Source organism: Podarcis cretensis (genome assembly GCF_951804945.1).
Source record: "Podarcis cretensis genome assembly, chromosome: 1".
NCBI lineage: Eukaryota > Metazoa > Chordata > Lepidosauria > Squamata > Lacertidae > Podarcis > Podarcis cretensis.
Genome location: NC_137170.1, coordinates 18,231,239 through 18,249,989, shown reverse-complemented (window position 1 = coordinate 18,249,989; position 18,751 = coordinate 18,231,239). Strand labels below are relative to the sequence as shown.

Sequence of the window (18,751 nt, the reverse complement as noted above, 5' to 3'; positions counted from 1 at the left end):
TTTCATTTTTGCCTTGCTTTCAAATGTTACTTGGTTTGGGGTGTTCTGCCCTACCTCTTTGTTTCCTTGCTGTTTTCAGCTGGAACTTGCATTTGTCTTATGCTCACCCAGGGTGGGGGAATAAGGAGAAGGTGAACTCTCTTTACAACGCCTCCCTGGTAACTTGTGCTAGTGTGTGACATAAGGGGTTAATTCTGTTTTTGGTCCAGACTGATTGGCTGGAGGTTCGAGTCAGTTGGGATTCAGTAGTCGGTGACGAAGACATTTGGGATTTGACATTTGGAAGAATTGGAAAGTAAACTGGTTCCAGGGGGCGCCAGCTCCTAGGGGCCGAGCCCTTTCCGGGTCCCCTATATTTTGGGGGTAGGGGCCAGGGAAGCCCATGTTCCAAAACCACGGTGCTGAAGAATGGAGCCCAGCATGGTGTCAGAGCATCCTCCCATCAGTGGCAGTGCTAAGAGGAGGCGGAGGAGAAGCCCCCAGCCAGTTAGGCATGTGGCTGCCACTTTTGGCTCCGCCCCCAGCTCCTCCCAACATCCTGACATCACATACACAGTGTTGCCTCCCCCCCATTGCCTCCACAAGCTGGTGCCTCTGACTGGTTCTGATTGAGTTTCCCTCTTATGAAGACCTGATCTAAGAACGACAGTGCTCTCAGTTTATTATTATTATTATTAATAACAATAATAATAAATTTTATTTATACCCTGCCCTCCCCAGGCAAGACCGGGCTCAGGGCGGCTAACACCAGATATAAAACAATGGATTAAGATACAACTTAAAAACAAGATTAAAATACAACATTAAAATGCAGCCTCATTTCAATAAAAACGCAAATCAAAAACTTTGTGGGGATGAAAACGTCAAATCTTCACCAATAATAATAATAATTTATTATTTATACCCCGCCCATCTGCTGGGTTTCTCCAGCCACTCTGGGTGGCTTCCAACAAAACACTAAAATACAATAACCTATTAAACATTAAAAGCTTCCCTAAACCAAGGCCAACTATTCAAACTGGTCCTACATGGGCCAGAAAAAAGCCAGGGAAGTCCCCAAATAGGATTTGTCCTCCTGTCATACACTGTTTTGTTCTGTTTACCCTCTCTCTGAAGTATTATCAGTTTCCTTATTCTCTGGACTCCCGTCTGTTTTATTCTAGTCTTGGCTAACCACTTGCGCATAAGACAGCTGCAGGTTCCTGCTCAAAACGACAGGAAAACAGAGGTAGAGTCACACATCTTTAGACCCGGCCAATTTGGCCAACTATCGCCCAGTCTCAAATCTTCCATTCTTGGGCAAGGTGATTGAGCGGGTGGTTGCTGAACAACTCCAAGCACGCCTGGAGGAAACGGACCATTTGGATCCCTTCCAATCGGGATTCAGGCCTCACCATGGGACTGAAACTGCCTTGGTCGCGCTGGTTGATGATCTCCGGCGGGCTAGGGACAAAGGTGAGAGCTGTTTCCTAGTTCTGCTGGATCTCTCAGCGGCCTTTGACACCATCGACCATAACATCCTTCTGGACCGTCTAGAGGGGCTGGGAGCTGGGGGCACTGTTATACAGTGGTTCCGCTCCTTCCTCCTGGGCCGTGTTCAGAAAGTGGTGGTGGGGGATGAGTGTTCAGACCCTTGGGCCCTCACTTGTGGGGTACCTCAGGGTTCCGTCCTCTCCCCCATGCTTTTTAACATCTATATGAAGCCGCTGGGAGAGATCATCAGGGGGTTTGGACTGGGTGTTCATCAGTATGCAGATGACACCCAGCTCTACCTCTCCTTTAAATCAGAACCAGTGAAGGCGGTGAAGGTCCTGTGTGAGTGCCTGGAGGCGGTTGGAGGTTGGATGGCGGCTAACAGATTGAGGTTGAATCCTGACAAGACAGAAGTACTGTTTTTGGGGGACAGGAGGCGGGCAGGTGTGGAGGATTCCCTGGTCCTGAATGGGGTAACTGTGCCCCTGAAGGACCAGGTGCGCAGCCTGGGAGTCATTTTGGACTCACAGCTGTCCATGGAGGCGCAGGTTAACTCTGTGTCCAGGGCTGCTGTCTACCAGCTCCACCTGGTACGCAGGCTAAGACCCTACCTCCCCGCGGACTGTCTCGCCAGAGTGGTGCATGCTCTGGTTATCTCACGCTTGGACTACTGCAACGCGCTCTACGTGGGGCTACCTTTGAAGGTGACCCGGAAACTGCAATTAATCCAGAATGCGGCAGCTAGACTGGTGACTGGGAGTGGCCGCCGGGACCACATAACACCGGTTCTGAGAGATCTGCACTGGCTCCCAGTACGTTTCCGAGCACGATTCAAAGTGTTGGTGCTGACCTTTAAAGCCCTAAACGGCCTCGGTCCTGTATACCTGAAGGAGCATCTCCACCCCCATCGTTCAGCCCGGACACTGAGATCCAGCGCCGAGGGCCTTCTGGCGGTTCCCTCATTGCGAGAAGTGAGGCTACAGGGAACCAGGCAGAGGGCCTTCTCGGTAGTGGCGCCCGACCTGTGGAACGCCCTCCCATCAGATGTCAAAGAGATAAAGAATTACCTGACATTCAGAAGACATCTTAAGGCAGCCCTGTTCAGGGAAGTTTTTAATATGTAATGCTGTATTGTTTTTAACACTGATTGGGAGCCGCCCAGAGTGGCTGGGGAAACTCAGCCAGATGGGCGGGGTATAAATAATAAATTATTATTATTATTATTATTATTATTATTATTATTATTATTATTTTCTGTTCTTTGCACATGCCATTCCATTGATCTGTTGAACACAGGAGTCTCTGGGTGGGCTTCATAATTATGTCCTAGAGAGCAAGATTGGCAGGCATGGAGTGAGTGTGAAGTTTTTTTCCTGCAGCAATATAATAAATGTGGATTGCTCATCTTTCACCACACCGCTAGAGTGGCAGAAATGAAAGTATCAGAGCTTAACAGATAAATGGGAAACTGGAAAGGTGCTTGGGGGGGGGGGAGTAGTAGAATCATGGAATTATAGAGTTTTGGAAAGGACCTCAAGGGTTATCTAATCCAACCTCCTGCAGTGCTGGACTCTCAACTAACCCCTCTGACTGGGTTGATAAGGAATCAACTCAAATTTAACAACACACTTAAAGAGATGGTGTGTGTATGTGTATATGCACAAGAATAAGATGAGGGCTGGTTTGTGCCTCAGTTCTAAAAGATTTGGCCTCTGTGTGAGTATGGCAGAATTCTGTGTGGATGCCCAGAAAAAAAAGCTTAGACTGAAGGACGGTGCAGAATCCAGCTTCCTTGAAAATCTATGCATTCGGTTTTGCTTTTTTAAAAATAAAATTTAAAAAATCAGGTCTCTGGGTCTTATGACAGTGTTTGCATGTGCCCGGGCAGTGCCTGCTGAAATCTCAGCAGCTAGAAATTGGCTGACCCAAATTACCAGTGGTTTCCTTGCCAGCATTGCTCCTTGTCCCTTCCCAAACCAGTACAAATTACTGCAGCTTGCACATATTGCAGATTCCAGCTTAATTTCTGTGACCCTACACATCTTGGAGAATGCTGGCAAGTGGTGTCCATATTGAGTTCCACTGATGGGTGCTTTTATTGGGGAAACTTTATATATATATATCCTCAACACTCCCAATGAGGGTGGCACTATTTGTGCCCCTCGAATTTGGGCTATTTTGGTCTTCTTTTTTCCACACTGGCCTTTCTGCTGAACAATAAATTTTGCTAAGAAAAAATATCAAGCCAAAAACGCAGAGTTGCTTCCTGCACACATACGCTCTCTATTTTGGTAAAGCTTCCTTTTCCTGTTTGGTTACAAGACCTAGTGTAAACTTTCAAGTTAAACTGCTCGGCTTACTTCATGTTCTGCTTTGTGTAATGTGGTGAAGTTACAAGGGCGACATGTTTTAATGCAACAGTTGTGCTGGACAGATCGTTAGTACTGTTCTCCCCAAAACATAATACCAAGTTATTTCTGTGATGGCAGCGAGGTAAGTACTTGGCAACTTTACTGAGAATGCATTGCACTGATTCACTGGAGAACAATAGTCCTGTTTTATATGAAGCATAGGGATTCATATCTGGTAGAGAGTAAAAAGTGAGTGGGGTTCATTTGATGCAAAGGTGTTTGTGTGCAAATAATAACACACATGAGATTGAGATCTCCAGACAAAAAACTGATTTGTTGGAACAGCGGTATAACTGCTTCGTTTTATGTCTGCATTTGTGAATTTCAGTTGGAATCCATTACAGATATGATCTCTTCTACCTCAGTCTTTTTCAACACACAATGCAGGGCTGAATGGCCTTCTGTTTAAGTGTATATGTTTTCTCTAACTTCATTATCTCTTTTGCCAAATGCTGTTATTGCTTTGGATTTGGAAAATGCACAAAACTGTTAACGAACTTTGCAAGGTTACAAACCATATAGCTTTCTGTTCTGCATTAAAAAACACAATCAAAGTGGAAGGGACTAAACTTGCTGATCTGGTTAATCAAGTAAATTTACAAACCTTGAGAAGTGGCTTATTTCCATGTGAAAGTTTATTCTTGGCTCTGATCCACGAGCGAGTTTATTCATGACACTGATTTGAATGATCTGTCTACATCTTTTCAAGCAATATGCTTTAAGATGATTCTTAAGATCAATTTCAAATTGTGTGCGGCATAATTAAGAGTTGAAACTAAAGCAGTAAATTTGACTAAAAACTTCCTTAATTGGTTAGCGTACTGTAGGAAGGCTCTCTTTGACAGTAGCAGCTGGTGTTTCCAGCAGCTGCTGCAGTTACCCATTTGTTCACCTTCCCACGGACAGGGCCTGCCACCTTCTTGGATGTGGGCAGCAGAGAGGAACAAGGAAATTGCTGTTTACTGCAATTTCATTGCATCTTCTTCCTCTTGTTCCAATTGCACGGAGAAGCCAGGTGCTTTCCGAGGAAGGAGCATGGTGGTGCTAAGACCAGTTTTGAAGCAGGGCCACTTGACTGTTGGAATTGGTAGCTGCTACAGTCATCTGAGGGCTTCCCACCATAAGGAGCCTCCAGTTCTGGGCACCACAATTTAAGAAGGATATTGACAAGCTGGAACGTGTGCAGAAGAGGGTGACCAAGATGGATAAAGGGTGTGGAAACCAAGCCTTATGAGGAATGGATGAGGGAGCTGGGTATGCTTAACCTGGTAAATAGTAGACTGAGAAGAGATATGATAGCCATCTTCAGATATCTCAAGGGCTGTCACTTGGAAGAGGGAGCAAGCTTGTTTTCTCCTGCTGTGATTCACCAAATCCTAGGATTCACCAAATCCTAGGATGGCCATCCAACCTCTGCTTAAAAACCTCCAATTTGAATGCATTGGTTTGGGGCCTAGTCTCTGTAGCAGGAGAAACAAAGCTTGCTCCATCTTCCCATGTTTTGGTTCACCACATTTCTGCATCAGTATGATTTATTTATTTATCTATTTATTTATTTTGAATTCCTCACGGAAATTCACCAGGATTTTAGTAGTCATTTATCCTGACATGAACAGTTTGTATGCAATTTTAGCTATTGTACAAATTTTTTTGCAAGCAGTTCCCCCTCACTGTAATGCATTTTTGTTTTCACCAAAATACACTTTTAAAAATTATTATTATTATTTATTAAATTTATGCGCTGCCCCCTAAAGTCTGCATTAAATTCGGAGAACTGCAAATTTTGAAGGACGGCTGTGTTTCAGCTTGCGTATTGTTTCGCCGAGTATTTTAAGAGACTTGAGTGAAGTAAAGTGTGAACTGAACCGAATTATTCCGCCTTCCTCAGCTACGAAGGAAGAAAATTAAGGAAGTATGCCCTGAGAATACGAGGGTGGCACACGAAGATTCTCAAGGGTGCATTTGTGTGCAGTCGCTCAAATTGTCATAACAGTTGAGTTTCCATTTATATAACACTTCATGTAATTCTGATAGCAAGGGTTGTGAAGCTGATCATGGTTACCCCATAGGAGATGCTGGGAAGGAAATGGAGGCTGAGGAATTGTAATTTACGCAGGGTCAGTGAGTGTATGACAGAGGTGAAATCTGAACCCAGGGCCATTTGATTTATAGCTTAAGCTCACAAATAAACATTTCAGTACAGTGGTGCCTCAGGTTAAGTAGTTAATTTGTTCCGGAGGTCCATACTTAACCTGAAACTGATCTTAACCTGAAGCACCACTTTAGCTAATGGGGCCTCCTGCTGCTGCCATGCTGCCGGAGCCCGATTTCTGTTCTCATCCTGAAGCAAAGTTCTTAACCTGAAGCACTATTTCTGGGTTAGCGGAGTCTGTAACCTGAAGCGTATGTAACCTGAGGTACCACTGTAATGTTGATTCAGTGGTAAGGGAGGCAAGGTGCTTTTTTGGGTAAATTTGTGGTTTTACGTTTGATCTTACTTTCCTTTAGGATGATGATGATGATTATTATTATTATTTTGCTTTGTAGAGGAAATGTGAGATATTTCATGCATCTTGTGTTGGCATGTTGATTTTTTTTTTTTTTTTGCTAGTTTTCAGTTGTTTTTATAGTCTGTGTTTTGTTTTTGTCAAGTCACTTTGAGACTTCCATTTACTGTAAAAAGCGACTGACAAATGAAATAAATAATATAAATACTTGAACTAAACAAGATAACCAATGTGAATGGAAAAGGAGAGCTCTTTCCCTTTGTGCCCATGGTGGCAGTGTGGGGTTGCTGCTGTTTGCCAGATGTTTTTATGCTTCCACATAAATTGTTCAATGGCAGAGGATGCAGGTATACTAGCAAATAAAATGTATTAAAAAAATACTGAGAGGTGGAAGATGGAAGGTGGTCTTTCTATTAAAGTATTTCTTCTCCCCTTTCATACTCTCCTGCACAATGTCTCTGTTTTTCTGGCACCCTTCATGGGCCCAAGGTTCATTGTTGTATTGCTTGGCTTTTTTTCTTTAAGTACTTCCAAATTTTCACTGTCTTCTGGTGGGTTTCTGTTACATGCTGGCAAATTCAGGTTGCACAATAATAGTTGAGCGGGGAGACTTCCGGGTTGGTGCCTCCGGTAATGGCGGAATTCCTCTGATCGGGAGGAATTTGCCTCGTGGAAATCTGGGTCTGGCCGCCACGGCAAAGGCAGAGACCCACTAAAAATCACAGGCGGGTGAAGCCTGTGAATGTAGGATTCGGCTGGCACCTTTTGCGCCTCCCCTACTCGCGGGGAAACCCGGTTTCGGAGATCCAGAGCGACGTGAGGTGAGCGGCGCGGTGCTTCGAATCGACTGCTTCTTCCACGGAGCAAAGCCGCATAGCTGTTGCCGGAGAGCGCTGACTTTTTCCTGTGGACAATTTGACTTTAAAGTAACTACCCGTGAGTAGAGCTGAGGCGGGAGAACTGGATTTTTAAAAGTTTAATTTGGTATCGTAACGGGGAGGTTCAATACAGGAAGTCCACCTTCCCCTTTTGTAAATAGACTGAAGCAATAATAGTTGATCGGGAGGTCTTGCGTAACAAAAAAAGTTCCCCAAATGAATGGAGTTTTCCCAGTAAGAGAAGTCACATAGCAAATGCACTGGAAAGCGTATGCTTGCTTTGACACAATATCACCCAACCTCCTCACAAACTTGAATGAATATTCATTAAATAGCCAGTGTCCTCTAAACTCGCTTCAAACAGATTGCGGAATGCCTTCCTCAGGGGGGCTCACCTGGCACCTTCATTACATATGTAATAGGCACCAGGTGAAAACATTTCTCTCCGACCAGGCTGATTAACATTCTATGACTTATTAAGTGTGTTTGTGGGATTATTGGCTTATTTTTGTTTTATTATGCATTTTGTATTTTGTTTCTGTTGTGAACTGCCCTGGGATTTTCAGATGAAGGGTCGTATGCATTTTTATTTCATTTTTTTTTTACAAAAAATAAGAATAACAGATCAGCATGAAAGCTCAATAAATAGGAAGTGCTCTTTCTGCTTCTTACCTGGGGAATACTTTTTGGTTTCCCTCTCTCCTTTGCTTGCTGGTGGCCTGTTAAGATAATGAGAGTTTGTGTGCTGAATTAATCTCCTTTTACGCTTTCCCGAGGAAGGCCTGACGGGCACCAACACCAAGACCTTTGTGGCACCAGTTAAGGCTTTCCTCTTGTCTCACCCCCAGACATGGCTTCCTCTGTGCACAAAATGTCCAGCCCCTGTTTGAGGATTTGTAGTTCCAAATCACGATCCTGGATTTGCACGACGTCAGGGCGGGATAGAGGGAGCAAAGGAGAAAACGGGTTGCACAACGCCAGCGGCCATAGCATGGGAGGGAGAAGGCAGAAACACTCACTAGTGGTAGTTTGAAACCCCAGAAATTTGAGTAAAGCAGGAATGGGGGAAATGGTGGTTTTAAGCGAAGGCAGAAGTTTGAGTAAACTGCCTTCATGTTATTGTCATCTGTCTGTTTCAGGAGACAATGAAGAGGTGCACCTTTGGGGGGTGAAGTCAAACTGTTGGAGAATCTCAAGCTCCACCAACCGAGTTAAATTGTTGACTATACTTGTTAATAAGTGGAAACACGCTGCCCAGAAACATTTCGCCCTCTCCAAAGATGAGCATTATGTCAGGTACACTTAAAGAACCTCCTTGAATGTTCCCTACAACCGCAGCTGCTACTTTCATGAATATATATAATACATAGAGTCGTACTTTGGTTATCAACCGCTTAGTTGCTGAACAAATCGGCTCCTGAACACCACAAACCTGGAAATGAGTGTTCCGGTTTGCAAATGTTTTTCAGAAGTCAAACTTCTGAAGCGGCTTCTACTTGAGCGCAGGAAGCTCCTGCAGCCAAACAGAAGCCGCGCCTTAGTTTTCAAACGGTTTCGGGAGTCGAATGGACTCCCAGGACGCATTAAGGTCGAGAACCAAGGTTCCACTGTATGTCCATTTCACGTTCGATCTATTTGGGGTGAGCAGTTTGTGGCAACAGATCTGTGGCCTCTTTGTGCTCTCTCACACGAACCTGTTAAGGGTAAGCAGAGCAGGGCGACCACATATGTCCTGTGCAAAATACCATGTCTTTTTTTTTTTAACAAATGGCTAAAACTGGTTGAGGTTTACTGTGGCTCTTTTTACTGGCCTTTTCAAGCGCAGGAGATGTGTCATAGGCCCTGTGACTTCCTCTAGGCTTGGAAGAAACAACAAGAAGCGATGTGAAAATATGATGTTGTTATTTCGTCCACTCGCATTGGTTAACCGATAGAAAGTAGACCTGCTAGGTCTGGGTCCTCACTATATTGGTGCGGAAAGAACCCACATTTTCAGCTGCCTCCTCCTGAACTGCAGAATTTCCTGGTTATGCTTCATTGTGGATTGCCCCTGTTGTGATAAGTGAAGTCCTGTGGTCCAATGTGTGTTCGCCTTGGAAGTGAAGACACTTCATTGTTGCAGTTACGCAGTTTTCCATGCACCTGCTGACACGACTTGTGTGGCTGGAGTGAACCCAAATGTCAAACCATCCTAGCCTCTTCAGCACTGCAGAGCTGGCTGCACTGCCTTCATATATCTCTCTCTCAGCTTTTAAAATGCCAGCACTATTTTCAGAAAGAAAGCAATATCAGCAACACAGGCAGTTTCTGTGGAGGACTTCCATGTTTCCCCACTCTGCCTTGTGGCTTTTAAAGAACTACTGACCCTTTTAAAACGCAGAGATGTTCATGCAGCCGCCATAGTACTGTAGCGACTGCCTCTGGGCTTCTCGAACCCCATCATTCTGCCCAGACACTGAGGTCCAGCTCCGAGGGCCTTCTGGCGGTTCCCTCGCTGTGAGAAGTGAAGTTACAGGGAACCAGGCAGAGGGCCTTCCCGGTAGTGGCACCCACCTGTGGAACGCCCTCCCACCAGATGTCAAAGAAATAAACAACTATCCGGCTTTTAGAAGATATCTGAAGGCAGCCCTGTTTAGGGAAGCTTTTAATATTTGAGGAATCCTTGTTTTTTAATATTCTGCTGGAAGCAGCCCAGAGTGGCTGGGGAAACGCAGCCAGATGGGCAGGGTATAAATTTTATATATATATCTGTGCACTCATAACTCAAAGAAGGAGCTTCCCCTTGCAACGTGTGGGTAACGCTTGCCGTTCTTCCTCCCCGAACACCCACCCTTCAGATTCTAGCAAGATGCACAAATACTTAGGGGACCTTAAAATGTAGTTAGCCACTGACTCAGAAACCTTGCACGTGCAGAAGGGCTGTGTCTCTTTGGCAGAGCACATGATTTGCATGCAAAATGTCACAGGTTACTAAAACTTCATTACAGGTGCCGTTATAAAACATTGAAGGAAATATATGATAACATTTCAATTAATAAACCAACGTTATTCCTTTTTTAGAGGGAAGGATAAGCTTTACAATCTTTTCCTCATTCATTCCCTGCTGTAAAGCCAAAATAGTCTCAGATAATAAATGAGCACACTAACTTGCATCACCACCATTTATTTATTCATTCTGCTACATGTATTAAAAAATAAATAAATAGAATTTTCAGTTATACATTTCCCCCAGTATATTATCCACCAGTAAAATAGTACATTCATCAACTTCCCTTCTCCTTCTTTTAATTTTCTCATTATTACTCCATTTTCTATTCCAACCATCTATTTCCCCCCCCCCCCTTTACATATTACTTCAATTTAGATTATACTGTTGCATTTACCTTAATCCTGCTAGGATTTTCATTTGCTTACAGTAATTTTCCAAGTATTCCACGAATATTTTCCATTCCTCTTTATAAACTCTGTCTTCTTGTTCTCTTATTCGGCTGGTTAAACCTGCTAACTCTGCATACTCCCAACATTTTAAGCCATTCTGCCTTCTTTGGGACTATCCCACCCTCCATTTTTGGGCTAACAAAATCCGAGCTACTGTAGTTGCGTACATAAATATTCTCCAACATGTTATTGGTGCAGTAATAGTGCATTAGTAGTTAATTTATATGCACAATTGTTAGGGATTTATTTTTATTTATTTTATTACTTATTATTGTTTATTATTATTTTTTATATATTTTATTATTTCACCACAGTTTTATCCTGCTCCATTGCATTGAAAACTTTAAGATTAAAACACTGAAGACAGTTATGGTGAGAAATTTAGTGCAGCAAATTCTGGAACACCACAGATGTCCCCGTCCCTGTCTTTAGACCATTGGCCCATCTGGCCCCAGCATATATTCCACTGTGACTGACAAGAGATTCTCCAGAGTGCCAAGGAGAGATCCACCTTTCCCAGTCCTACCTCCCAAGATCTTTGTTGCTGGAGGTGCCAGCATCTGAACCTGGGACCTTTTGCATTCAAAACAGCGCAGCACTGCTGAGCTGCTGCTAAACGTGAGGTTATGGTCTTTGCATGATGATTCTACTTTGGTCCTTAATGATTTAGAGAATAAGAGGCACCACAATCCATCTCCTGCATCAGCTTGACTGGAAAGACTATGAGCTACAGCACTCTTCCACAGCTGTGACTCATTTATCACCAGATGTGCCAGCAGATGTATGGCCTCTGCTTAAACCAGCAACGCTACATCTCCTCCTCCTCAGTAATGCCAGGGACTACAAAAATGCATTGCATTGCATCATTGTACTCCAAGAATTTCCCTGCCTGCTCCTCAACTTCATTGGGGTTCAGGAAACCCGGAATTTAATGATGTAAAATGACATTGCAAAAAACTCAGGCATCCCTGGCAGAAGGAGTCGGGCTGCTGTTTTGTTTTTTGCAGCAGTCCTATGTCTGTTGTAGCATCTCGTTCTGGCCTATGGGTTGGAAGAGATTATTGTGCGCCAAGTGTTTCCATGTGTTCTTAGGGACTGTCTTACCCATTCATTCCAGCCGTCTCCATTAATCACACAGCACACTACAGTATCCCTATTGTTAGGATGCCATGTTTGGGGTTGTTCCAGTGGAAAACGTTACTGCAGCCATTGTTTTTGCCCATTTTGAAGCTTTGGGAGAGAAATGTGTTCTGAGTGACTATCCCATTTCTGTGAACCAAAGCCTTTGTCAGCATTTACTAAAGATGCTGTAGGTTTTCCTAGTGCAATTGCCTGGGTTCCCACCCTGCATATAAAAGAAACAAAAGCTGAGTATTATTTTGAACAAGTCAGATCAAGGGTTTATTTGGTCCAGAATCCTCTTTCCAACAGTGGTTATTTCAGTTTGGAGGGCCACCTGGACTAAGTTCATTCAGTGCTCGTGACAACGCTGATGATGTCATGCGCTTTGGGGGCGCTATGCCACTCAATGGGAATATAATTACACAAGAACAGGAAGGTCTGTAGCTCAGTGATAGTGCATCTGCTCTGCCATCAAAAGGTCTTAGGTTCAGTCCCCATCACCTCCAGGTTGGCTAGCCATTGCCAGTCAGTATAGAAAAGATTAAGCTAGATAGGCAAATAATCTGACTACCACATTTCATGACAGGATGCTACTACTGCTGAGTCCGTAAAGGGAGGACTTGCATCAATGCGTGTATGAAGGAGACTTTGAAATTGGGTTGTGTGGCTTTGCTGGGGACTTGACCAAGGCTTCCTGCAAAGCTGAAATAGGGGAAGAAGGCACATCCTGCCTTTTCAGAGTACTGATCCAATCTGAAACCATTCCTACCCTGATCAAACCAAATAGGCGTCTTTGTCTCCCGGTCGGAAAGTACAGTTTTGCAAATTTGAAAGCAGCTGGCAGATCCTCCACACATGATGTGACCAGTAAGCTTGCTCCTACCTTGAGAAATGAGTTGTCATTAACAAAAAAATTGATAAGGATAAACACATTGACATTCATATGTGGCACATTGAAGTTTATTTTTAAAAAGGAAACTGGCCCACCTCGAACTATAGTTGGAAAGAGAATATTGATTGCTGAGTTTCAGTTCTACTAATATGCATGCCCGTCATTTCAGCTGAAGGGCGCAGTGTCTTCTCTTATAGACATATATTAGTTTTCAGCCTGACAAGGGGATTGTCCAGACCTCACCTTGAAACTAGTCAGGTTCAGCAGTTGTGCAAGCTAAATACATCTTATTTGGTACATGAGAATGCACACTTTGCCCTTCCTGGGTATATGTAATGAATGCTGTTGCCTTTTTTCCCATCGAGTGTTGCAGGTCCAGCCTACCAAAATTGAATGGCTGGGATAAGTTTTTGAATTACACGTTCTTGATTATAGCCTTAGCAGCATTTACCAGGATGATGGTCAATTGCTCAGAAATCTTACTAATTTTATTTTTTTTTATCTTTCTGATATAACACTGCAGCAGTATGAGAATTCTTCCGCTGTTCTGAACCAATTCCAGAGGGAAGGGGATGATGGCTTCTGGTCTCAGCCTGTGGAAAATGCACGGCTGCGTGCATATGGCTTGTGGAAGGGATGTCTCCTGTGGGTTCCAGAGTAAATGCTGCTGATTTGCAGCAGCTGCGTTAGAAAGATAACGCTCCCCTGCCAAAAAGAGAAAAGGCACTTCTGTTGCAGTTGGGCTTTAGAAGCTCTCCCTGTGTAGCAATCCAGAGAACTCTTTTAACGTTATGCTTCCCTGATTGTGGAAGCAGCTCGGGTTATAAGCCCTTTAAAATGAGCTAGGCATTGTGCTGCTGCTGCTGCTGCTCCTGTCTTTAGTGAAAGTATGAAACGGCCTAAGCAGATCATGCCGGCACAACTTAAAAGGTTTGCTGTGCTTGAGCTGCTTCCAGTGGCTTCCACAGGCCCACCCAATCTCCTGCTCTGATTATTTACTACTGCTTCCTAGCACAAAGTGGCCTGATTGGTGTATCATCGCTTTGGTGGCATGGATAGCCAGTGAAAACTACATCTGCAGAGCCAGAATTCCACATTGCAGTGCGTCAGTTATATGGTTGGGCTGGTTCATTCCCATGCTGCAAGCCCTAACAAAGATACAAAAGGGAACCCTAATGCCAAATTGTGGGTTCTTCCAGAAACCTGCTTGTTTAGTATTCGTCTTAGTTTGCTTGCAAAAGGTTATACTAAGTTATACTAAGTTTGGTCTCTGCTGAGCTACTGCACGCTACTCCCTCCCAGATCTTGACACGCTGTCAGCTTGGGATCAACATAAAATCTGGGCCTGGATTCTTACAAGAGACGAGGCCATGGACCGGGCACAGTCCACCACAGCTCGCCTCTCCATATGGCTCCCTAAAGTGAAAGTGGTAAGATCACTTGCCAATTACTTGATAGACCTGACGGAGCCTAATTTGAGAAGAGCGTTTACCATGGCCCGTTTCCATTCTATACCCACGGCCTTCCTGCATGAGATTTACTCTAAGACCCCTATTACTCAGCGTCTATGTTCATGCAAAATGAATGAAGTAGAGGACTTCATACACTTCTTTTTCTACTGCCCTATTTATGAGCCAATAAGATCTAAGCTCCTTCGCTTGATCCCGTCCACCATCACACCTAAGGAAGACTGTTTGAAATCGCTTCTTGTGGACGCAAATCCCCAAGTTTCACGTGGGGTGGCAATCTTTATAGTGCAGGCCTTGAAACTCAGGGCTACTCTGACTGGGTAGTGTGTTCTAGACCTTGACCGGTTTTAATTCTTTCATTACCTTTTTAACCTAATGTGCCGAGCCTATTTTGGGGCCATTATATGCTTTATATTCATCCGCACTCTAGATTCCCGGCGCCGGCAACTAAATTTTTACATTATTGTCTTAGGGTAATTTAAATGTCATAACCCCAGTAATATCGTTTTGAATCTTGTTTGGTTGCTTGTCTACACCATTTTTAGTTTGTTTTATCCTGCTATGGCTGTATGCTAATGCAATAAAGGTTTGATTGATTGATTGTCTCTGTTGAGCATTTGTTCTGGTTTGCTTGCAGGGAGGTCATACGACAATTAGCATTTGTCCTGAATTCATCCTGAATTATACATCCTCCCATTAATCATTTCCCCACCCCATACTTTTCCATCCATTTCCCCGTCACTTTCCTAACCTCAAAAAGTCTAGAGGTGATGGGCGCACAACCCCAGAGTCTGTCAAGACTGGCCCGTACGGGCAGGGGTACCTTTACCTTTTACTATTGCCCCAGAGTGCTATAATCCACTTTAATTTCACAAACCTACATATCCTATATTCATTTTGGTCCCTCCCACAAAATACTGACAGTCTGGAAGCAACCACAGTGTTATGGTTATGGGTACCCAGGTGCATTAGACATCCTGTACTTGGGTGGGGGCAGTTTTCAAGTGTGGAAATAGTAAACCTTAGCTTCTTTCATCAATTTTTTTTTAATCTCTCTGGGCTTCCCCCTAAAATTATGGCCACATGGATACCGTTGCTGTTGAGTATAAGCAATGGGGCCCTCTGGGGATGCTCTACTCAACCACCAGAAATCTTTCTGGACTGACCTGTGCCCACAACTGGTTGGTTCTGTAGTCTGTGTAATATAAGGCAATTATGAGCATGAAGAAACTCTACTCCATACAATGTCTGTGTTGTTGTTGGTTATAGTTTGCATAGTGGGAAATATTGTCATTTGTTACAAAAGCACCCCGTGTCTCAGAATGCAGGTTACACTATGGATTGTAAAGCAGTGGTGTTTCATTGGGTCAGCTGCAAGCTGTGAAATGCTAAACCAGTCCTCTGTCTACTGCTTCAACACCCTATTACTGAGACACTTCTCTCGGACTAGCTCAGCTAGGAGGAAGTGGCCTGGATCGTGGTGATGGTGGAAAACAGTGGGCTGATGAAAAGTCACACCTAGGGAAGCAGCAAAAATTTGCTTCAGTTCATATTTAAAGTTGAATCTGCTTGATTTGTAATGTGTGAATTGAATCTCTGAATTTTGCAATGCACTTCTCAAACCAAGTATTGTGTACAGAAATGCATCTGTTAGGGTAAAGTGTGCATAAAAAATGTATATATTAGTGGAAATAACATACAGAAATTTTTGCCTTGCAAAAATGTGTATGTTGGGCAAAATTGCGTACAAACACAGACACCCATACGCGAAATCTGCCGTAAAATGCCCATGAAGTTTCATGAGGACTTAAAAAAAAAAAGCAGACTGCTGTGGAAATATGAAGAACTGAATTTAAGATTGGAAAAAGGAGAAACTACCAGGTTTGACAGATTAACTCGCCCATATACACACAACCACTTGCTTACCATTTTGGAGTCATTCCCACCACACTTTTTAAATTTTATTAAAATGCAAAATCAAGCATACAACAAAGTCATAACCGAAAACAGGTATGACATATCAAAGCAGACCACTTCTTTAAAAGTGTTGACTGCATCCACTTTCTAAATCATGGGTCTACATCCACAACATCTAGATTTGGTCCTAAGTTAGGGAGTGATACGCCAACAGCATGGTTCTGGGAAGATTTTGCAAAATAAATTACTCCTTCTTCACATTGAAAGGCAGCAAAATTGAAATGCTCTTTACAAAAGCTTGTTTTAGTGTTTATGAAACTGGCAAAAACACACTCATCCTGTCTGCTTTTGATGTCCTGCCCACACACTAATTTGGGTTGTGAAATGATTATTTTTAATGGAACATTAGCTGGTTTAATGCGCGCAAATGGGTTCTTATTGTTCCTTTCCATTCTACATTTAAATGCTTTATAATGGAATACTTCAAAACATAAATTATAAAGTTTGTAAAATATCATCATATCTCATGTCTTTGCTGCTTTGAATTTGCCAAAGACAGCCAATATTAGAACATTACACAGGGCCTTTGTAGAACTAAGATTCCAACAGATTTCCCTCAGCATATTTAGAGGGGAGATATCAGGGAATTCCCCATATGGATCGCAAATATATATATATATATATATATATATGAATGCAATAAGGGTAGAGGACATTACATACTATCTGCTGATTTGCCCCCTGTATACAACGCCCAGAGGAAAATTTATATTGCCTATTCTTAATTGCCATCCAGGTCGATCCGCACAGGATCAGTTGAACTTCTCGCAGATAAATATCTATACATTACACACCAGGTAGCCCAATTTTCAATGGCAGCCAAGAAGCTCCGTTCTAGCTATGTGAATGCACTGCAGTGTTAAATTTTAATGTTGTAAATTTCTTTTATGCTGCAGGTTACGTTGTATGATTTTAGAAGTTTTCCTTTTATTCTCTGTCGTCCATTGTGCAGGCCTTTGGCTATCTACAATGAAATGGGCTGGTATTGATTTAGAACATTAGAACAAATAGCTATTATGGGACTACAAAATATACCGTTATGCTAGGGTGTAACTTCTGTAGTTTACCTAGCAGCCATAAAACTCTTCCCAGAATCTGTAAGAACCAGATTGGAGGCCCTTCTTGAAACTGTGGATTTTCTCCAACCCAGTAGAGTGACCCAGTACCAAGGACTTGAGTTGGAGATGTGATAATGGCCAGCAGTGCTTCTACATGGCAGTTCCTGCAGAGAAACTGCAAGCAGCCCGGGCAAATTGAATGCCATTAGCAGAAGCCAATACAGCAGAACATTGAAAAACACACACACACATTTAAATGTACTAAATTGGGAAGATGGGCCCATGTCCTAGTGGAAACACATGTTTCTGCATGCATATGACCACAGGTTCAATAACTACCGCCTCCAGTAAAATGATATTTGGTAGCATGCTGGACCCTGCATCTATCTGTCTGGGGTCTTAGAAAGTCTCTGGTGGTGAGAGTTGGTAATACTGGACAAACAGGATCAAGGGCCTGACCCTTTATAAGGCATATCCATATGTGCATGGATATAGAATCACAAAAATAACCAAACTTCTTATCATTTGCTCAGCATCTTGTAATTGTGAGAGTGGGCAATTCCTATTAAGTGGCCATCTACACAAAGTGGTTTTCATCATGCAATGTAAGTCCGTGTTGTAGCAGTACTGTCCAAAGATAGCTGAGCAAGTACTGGAATGATCAACTACGAGCATAAAAAGCTTCTTTACATGAAGTTGGACAATTGGTCCAACTAATCTAGTATTATCTGCATCAAGAGCTGTTCGACAATGGAATGGACTCCCTTGGGATTTTGTAGACTCTACGTACTTCATTGGAGGTTTTAAGCAGATGTTGGGTAGCCATCTGTCTTGGATGCTTTAGTTGAGATTCTTGCATTGCTGGGGGTAGGCTGAGATGGCTCTCGGGGTCTCCTCCAGCTCTACAATTCTATGATTCTATAATTCTTATAAGGAAGGAGAACCTATCCTTTCAACTGTTGTTAGACTCCAGCTCCAATCTGCTCAAGCCAATGTACCCAAGGGTCAGGCGTGATCAGAGTTGGAATCCAATGACATCCATAGGGCCATAGGTTCCCCATCCCTGATTTACATCAACTAGTTTCATACAAAGGGATGCGGGTGGCGCTGTGGTCTAAACCACTGAGCCTAGGGCTTGCTGATCAGAAGGTCGGCGGTTTGAATCCCCGCGACAGAGTGAGCTCCTGTTGTTTGGTCCCAGCTCCTGCCCACCTAGTGGTTCAAAAGCACATCAAAGTGCAAGTAGATAAATAGGTACCGCTCCAGCGGGAAGGTAAACGGCGTTTCCGTGCGCTGCTCTGGTTTGCCAGAAGCGGCTTACTCATGTTGGCCACATGACCTGGAAGCTGTCTGCGGACAAATGCCAGCTCCCTCAGGCTATAGAGCGAGATGAGCGCTGCAACCCCAGAGTCGTCCGGGACTGGACTTAACTTTCAGGGGTACCTTTACCTTTACCTTTAAAGGTAAAGGTAAAGGTACCCCTGCCCGTACGGGCCAGTCTTGACAGACTCTGGGGTTGTGCGCCC

General features: G+C 43.5%; 1 protein-coding gene across 12 annotated transcripts in view; it reads left to right on the top strand.

Moving 5' to 3' along the window:
* Positions 1 to 18,751, top strand: part of EVL (Enah/Vasp-like) — a 148,889-nt gene that overhangs the window by 61,356 nt on the left and 68,782 nt on the right. The window contains exon 1 of one of the 12 annotated variants that reach the window (XM_079948326.1): positions 3,812 to 3,966. The exons of the other annotated variants lie outside the window; for them this stretch is intronic. Coding sequence (XP_079804452.1) covers positions 3,956 to 3,966 — 11 coding nt within the window. The 5' untranslated portion in view covers positions 3,812 to 3,955. Of the gene's footprint in view, positions 1 to 3,811; positions 3,967 to 18,751 lie in introns of those variants that run through there. 12 annotated transcript variants of the gene reach the window in all.